Genomic DNA, 6,280 nt, shown 5'->3' on the forward strand with positions numbered 1-6,280 from the left:
AAAAAAAAAAAAAAAAAAACCACTAGAACAAGAAATCAGAATGTTTGAGAACTTAAGACCCAGTACATTTTCACATTTAATTTAATTAAATGTACAAGGATTCTCTCATTCAAACACATGTCCTCTGCATAGTTCATGGGCAGGTGCAGCAATGAATGTTGTAGTGAGAAAGAAAGACCACTACAGTTACAGATAAGTAAACAGGGTGGTTTTGGAAGACAAAATAAGGCAGAAGGTGAGAGTGGTTTGTGTGCCCCAAGCAAGGCAAGGAGGCCCACGGTTGGAGCTGAGTTCTGGGGACTGGGCAAGAGAGGAGATCCAAGAGGAGGACAGAGGGACCCAGTCCACCTCACTGAGACAAATCTATGCCCCACCTGTTGCTCTGAGGGATAAGGGAAGCCATGGGAAGGAAGGTTTCTCATAGATCACTCATGGGTTCTGGGTCAGGATCAGGCATGGAGTCAGCATGGGAGCAGAACCTGCACGCTGTCTCCACAGAGCCTGGGAGGGAGGTGTTAGTGCCTGGACCAGGACCTCCAGGTGCACCTGGTAAGGACTGTTCTTAGAAAGGTTTTGTGTTGCTGTTGTGCTGTTGCCAGATAGTTGAAGGGTTTAAAAATAAAACCAAGTTGCCTTTTCCCTGTTGCAATAATTGGGGCCTGTTCTTATCTTTGGAGAATATATCTTGCTCTATAAATCTTTATCTTGCTTTTGCTCTATAAACCTATCTTTCTCTTCCTCAATAAACTTTGTTTCATAATTGAAAAAAATAAATAAATCCAAGTATATTCAACTTTAGAGATGCTGTTTTAAAAGTTTTTATTTTTTTGAGACTCTTGCTGTGGCATCATAGCTCACAGCAACCTCAAACTCTTGGGCTCAAGTGATTCTCTTGCCTCAGCCTCTCCAGTAGCTGGAACTATAGGCACCTGCCACACCACCAGCCTAGTTTGATTTATTTATTTATTTATTTACTTTTGAGACAGAATTTCATTTTGTCACCCTCTGTAGAGTGCTATGGCATCATAGCTCACAGCAGCCTCAAACTTTTGGGCTCAAGTGATCCTCTTGCCTCAGCCTCTCAAGTAGCTGGGATTACAGACACCTGCCACAACACCAGGCTAGATTTATTTATTTATTTTTGAGACAGAGTCTCACTTTGTCACCCTCCATAGAGTGCGATGGCATCATAACTCACAGCAACCTCAAACTCTTGGGCTCAAGTGATTCTGTTGCCTCAGCCTCCCAAGTACCTGGCACTACCGGCGCTCACCACAATGCCCCTACTTTTAGATGGGGGTCTTGCTCTGGCTCAGGCTGGTCTCAAACCTGTGAACTCAGGGCAATCCACCCACCTCAGCCTCCCAGAGTGCTAGGATCACAGGCGTGAGCCACCCTGCCCGGCCATCAGCAGGGTAGTTTTAGAGAGAGGGTCTCGCTCTTGCTCAGGCTGGTCTCAAATTCCTGAGCTCAGGCAATCCACCCACTTTGGCCTCCCAGAGTGTGAGGATTACAGGCATGAGCCACTGTGCCTGGCCCTTGTCTTAAAAGATTTAATGAAACTTGAGTTAGTTTGCAAATGAGACCAAATATTAACCAAGGTCCCTTTGTAAGTGGTTGTTACTACATTCACAAACAGAATATAAATATTAAGTTTTGTAACTAGAAAGTAGATCTTGTGTGACTATGTTATTAAGTGCATACAAGTTTAAAATTACAGTAGAACCCCTGTAAGTTGACCACCCAAGGGACTGTAACAAACTGGTCAACATACAAAGGTGGTCAACATAACAAACTAGGCCTACTGTACTGATACCTGCATGTGGTACATGTCTGGTCTATGAAAATTAGGTCCACTTAAGGAGGTGGTCAGTGTAGGGAGGTAGTCAATTATAGAGGTTATACTGTATTTTATTTTACTAGCAAACTCAATCTTTTATTATATAACCTTCTGTGTCTCCAATAATACTTTGCCTCTAAGATTTCTTTGTTAATATGTTAATGAAATTGTTCCTATGGCCATATCTGCTTCCTTTTATTTAATATTTGTGTGGTATGCATCTTCCTATTTTTTTTTTTTTTGCTTTCAAACTTTCTGTCTTTATGTTTCAGATGTTTCTTGTCTTCCAGAGCTACAAAAATACAAAAATAGATTTTTTTTTTTTAAAGCCAGGCTGACAATCCTAGTTATTTAGTCCACTTGGATTTGGACTTCTGGCCTACATAACTGTAAGCAAATAAATTTCTGTTTTTTAAGCTGCCTAGTTTGTAGCACTTTGTCCAGGGAGCCACAGGAGACAAAGCAGATGACTCCTGGTTCTATGAGCTTCCTCCTTTCATGCCTCTCCATTGAGTTGGTCCTATCAAAAGCATGAAGACTACTGGCAGAGATTGGATGAAGTAACTAAGGAAAATTAAGGCATGGCACAGTGGTCATCCTGGAGGCTGAGGTGGTAGGATTGCTAGAAGTCAGGAGTTCAAGACCACCTAGGCAATATAGCAGTGAGCTATCATGACTCCACTGCACTCTAACACCTCTAGTCCCAGCTGTTTGGGAGGCTGAGGTGGGAGAATCACTTAAACCTAGGAGTTCAAGGCTGCAGTGACCTGTGATGACACCACTGCACTCTAGCATGGATGACAAAGAGAGATCCTGTTACTAAAAACAAGAAAAGAGACTGGTTCGTGCCTATAATCCTAGCACTCTGGGAGGCTGAGGTGGGTGGATTGCTTGGGTTCAGGAGTTCCAGGCCAGCCTGAGCACGAGCAAGACCCCATCTCTAAAACTAGCAGGCATTGCAAGGGACACCTATAGTCCCAGTTACTTAGGAGGCTGAGGCAAGAGGATCACTTGAGCCCAGGAGTTTGAGGTTGCTGTGAGCTATGATGCCATGGTGCCCTATCAAGGGCAACAAAGTGAGACTCTGTCTCAAAAAAAAAAGAAAGAAAAGAAAATGAGGCTTCTAGGACAATATGTCAGCATTCAGAACTCAGGAGGCGTGTATGCCATATTGAATAATAGTCGTCTGGTGGAGACTCAGGTGGACTTTCTGCTTTCTGTATTGTGTGTTAATAAATGTTTGTGGCTTTCTTTTTACAATGTCAATATTATTTATGCAAGGAAAGAATCAAGGTGCAAACTTAATAAAAAGAAATAAATTTTAAATCGTTTGATTTTTGCATGTTAACAATTTTGGTAACACATGAGATTTTTGTTTGGTCAGGATTCATATTCAGAATATGGTCTTTTCCCAGTCTCTAACTTTTTTTATTTTTTTGCAGTTTTTGGCCAGGGCTGGGTTTGAACCCACCACCTCTGGCATATGGTGCCAGCACTCTACTCCTTGAGCCACAGGTGCCGCCCTAATCTCTAACTTTTTAATTTAAACATTTGCTTAAATTTTATTTAGATATTTTATTTAGTTTTAGCTGTTATGTGCTGTTTATAATAGCAATAATCTGGAAACAACCTAAATGTTCAACAATATGAGATTGGTTAACTGAATTTTACTCTATACTATAATGGACTCATTCCATGGGGAACATATGCAGTCATTAAAACAATTTGCACAAATGTATTAACAGAAAGATGTTTATGATACTGCTACATGAATTAAGCAGGTTACAAAATGGTGAAAATAATATCAGGGTTGGTTTTTTTATTTTTTTTTTCTTTCAATTAAGACATAGTCTTACTCTGCTGCCTGGGCTGAAGTACAGTGAAGTCATCATAGTTCACTGTAGCCTCAGACTCCTAGGGTAGAGCAATCCTCCTACCTCAGCCTCTCAAAGTGCTAGAATTAGAGGTATGAGCCACTGCACAAATCCAACTTTTTCGGTAGGGTCTATCTCAATACGGTCCATGATTTCATTTATGTAGAAAACAGAATATATTTTTTTCAATAAAAAACAATCTGAACAAATATTGTCCTTACTCAGTGGTGGTTATCTCCAGGTAGTTTGGGATGTCACTATTTTGTTTCTGAATTAATATTGGCAAATATTTTCCAAGTTTCCTAATTTTGCAGATTGGTAAATGGAAAATGAAAGTTTCCAGTCATTAGTTCATGTTATTATGACTTTAGTATATCTTGTAAAGAGTCCGAAGTGTTGGATATTTAGGGGTTTTCTGGGAAGCTGAGTGGGGCAGAGGGCACTGCCCTGTGTCTCTGGCCCTGACCATCCCTTTGAGACCCTGGGCTCCCCCCTTCTGTGTGCCACTATGACTCTGTCATTCTGTTCTGTTTCTTCACTGGCTCTCGGGGTGCCTGGAGAAAAGTTAACTGAAAGTGAAGTAGCATTTGGCCACTGGTGCAGGCTCTCTGGACACACCCCCTGATGTACTGCTCAAGCCTATAAAGGGGGTTGAGCAGGACTGAAGGCAGCCAGAAGAGGACCGAGCACCATACCTCACAGCCATGGTAAGTGATCTGACAGGTGGGCAGCAGATGGGCTCTATTCTAGTCGAATTTCCTCCCCCACTCCAGGAGTGCAGTGAGAACAGAAAAGCTCAGAGCCTGCCCAGGTTCTAAATGTGAGGAGAGGGACAGTCTCTGAAGGCAGGTCTGGGTCTTAGAAGGCAGTGGCTCTGAGGTCCCCTGGGGCAGGGCACTAAGGGCACTTTAGCAGGTGAAGAGGTAACAGTGCTGCTGTCGGAGGCTGGCTTTTCTTCTAGAAATGGCCCCTCTGTGGCTCCTGCACCTGGGGTCCCTCTCCTGATGGGTAGAAAGGACAGATGAGAGTGAGCATTATCCCTGGGCATAGGAGCTGGCCCTGCAGCCAATGCCTTGCATGTAGGGGCCTCTGGACTCATGCCAGTATCTCTGAGCTCTTGTGATACCTGCAGGGTTGGGACCTGAAGGTGAAGATGCTGGGGGGTCAGGAGTTCCAGGTGTCCCTGAGCAATTCTACACTGGTATCAGACTTGAAGTGGCAGATCACCCAGAAGATTGGTGTGCATGCCTTCCAGCAACACCTGGTTGTTCACCCAAGCAGCGTGGCACTGCAGGACAAGGTCTCCCTCGTCAGCCAGGGCCTGGGCCCCGGAAGCACAGTCCTGCTGGTGGTGCAGAGCTGCGACAACCCCCTGAGCATCCTGGTGAGGAATGACAGGGGCCAAAGCAGTGCCTACGAGATCAGGCTGATGGAGAGCGTGGCCAGCCTCAAGCAGCAGGTATGCTTACAGGAGCGCATACAGAACGACCAGTTCTGGCTGAGCTTCAAGGGGAAGCCAATGGAGGACAAGCTCCCTCTGGGGGAGTACAGCCTCACACCCTTGTGCACAGTGTTCATGAACCTGCGCCTGCGGGGTGGGCGGGGTGGGAGGGAGGGGGCAGAACAGGAGCCCCACCAGCACCTGACCAGGAGCAAAAGTTGATACTGGAAATAAATGTGGATGCGAAGAGCAAGGCCTACCTGTGTCTACCTTCATCCCCTCTTGAGCAGCCCCATCTTTCTGACCCTCAGCCTGCACCCCTGCTGTGGGGTTCATAGAATCAGGTGACCAGGACTGGGTTTCCAAATTAAGGGACAAGGATTTCACAGTTAGAGACTGTTGGGATCAAAATAAGGACATTCTCCCTCCATAACTGAAGACATCCCATAGCCTGTAGGAAATTAACTTCTAGAGAAAGAAAAATAGATGCATTTGCTGGGGTCCATCCTGACGGGGAAGGGTAGGGGCTCTGGATCAGCAGACAGCATAGGGAGGGGCAGGCCTGGTCGGTCCCAAAGGCCACAGGGTGTGGCTCCCTATGGACTGTCCCTCCCCAGAGTCCCTGGAAGTGGAGAGGGGTGAGTCCTCAGGACCCACTGGCCCTCCAGGTTCTACCAGCCTGAACTGCCCCACCTGTTTTAGGGAGAGGTATAGACAATTCCGACCACCCAAAACACCTTGTGGCAAGATGCAGAAAGAGCCTACGGCTACCAAGCACACCTTCTTCCAGGGTCCCCTTAATGGAGAGCCCATGTCCGGCAGATAAGGGACACCTGTATTGGGGCTCACACTGACAAGAGAGAAGAGCTTTTCCTAGATGGGGAAGCCCTAATTGGTATAAGCTGGATTCCTTTGCTCACCAGACGCTTCTTTCTCTAATTTTCCCCTAAACCAAGTTACCAACAAAGGAGCCACAGGCTGCCTTTGCCAGGATATGGGTACAAAGTGGGCACAGTAGGGTCTGCACCTCTTGAGCCCAAGGATGGCAGCGCTCAAACCTCAGCCCTGCAGCCACGCAGGAGATTTGGCTCAAACAGAAGCTCTCTTTTGGTCGGGGGGGGGGGG

The 6,280-nt window shown here is 45.7% G+C and overlaps 1 protein-coding gene across 1 annotated transcript; it reads left to right on the forward strand.

The window, feature by feature from the left end:
• The first annotated feature begins 4,405 nt into the window (after nucleotides 1–4,405).
• ISG15 (ISG15 ubiquitin-like modifier) lies at nucleotides 4,406–5,782 on the forward strand. Its single transcript, XM_012807266.2, has 2 exons — nucleotides 4,406–4,421; nucleotides 4,847–5,782. Exons 1-2 carry the CDS (start codon nucleotides 4,419–4,421, stop codon nucleotides 5,375–5,377), a joined length of 534 nt encoding a protein of 177 aa, XP_012662720.1. The 5' UTR covers nucleotides 4,406–4,418; the 3' UTR covers nucleotides 5,378–5,782.
• The last annotated feature ends 498 nt before the right edge of the window (nucleotides 5,783–6,280 follow it).

The sequence above is a fragment of the Otolemur garnettii genome, unplaced genomic scaffold (assembly GCF_000181295.1).
Source record: "Otolemur garnettii isolate 467f Iridium unplaced genomic scaffold, OtoGar3 scaffold00067, whole genome shotgun sequence".
Classification (NCBI taxonomy): Eukaryota; Metazoa; Chordata; class Mammalia; order Primates; family Galagidae; genus Otolemur; species Otolemur garnettii.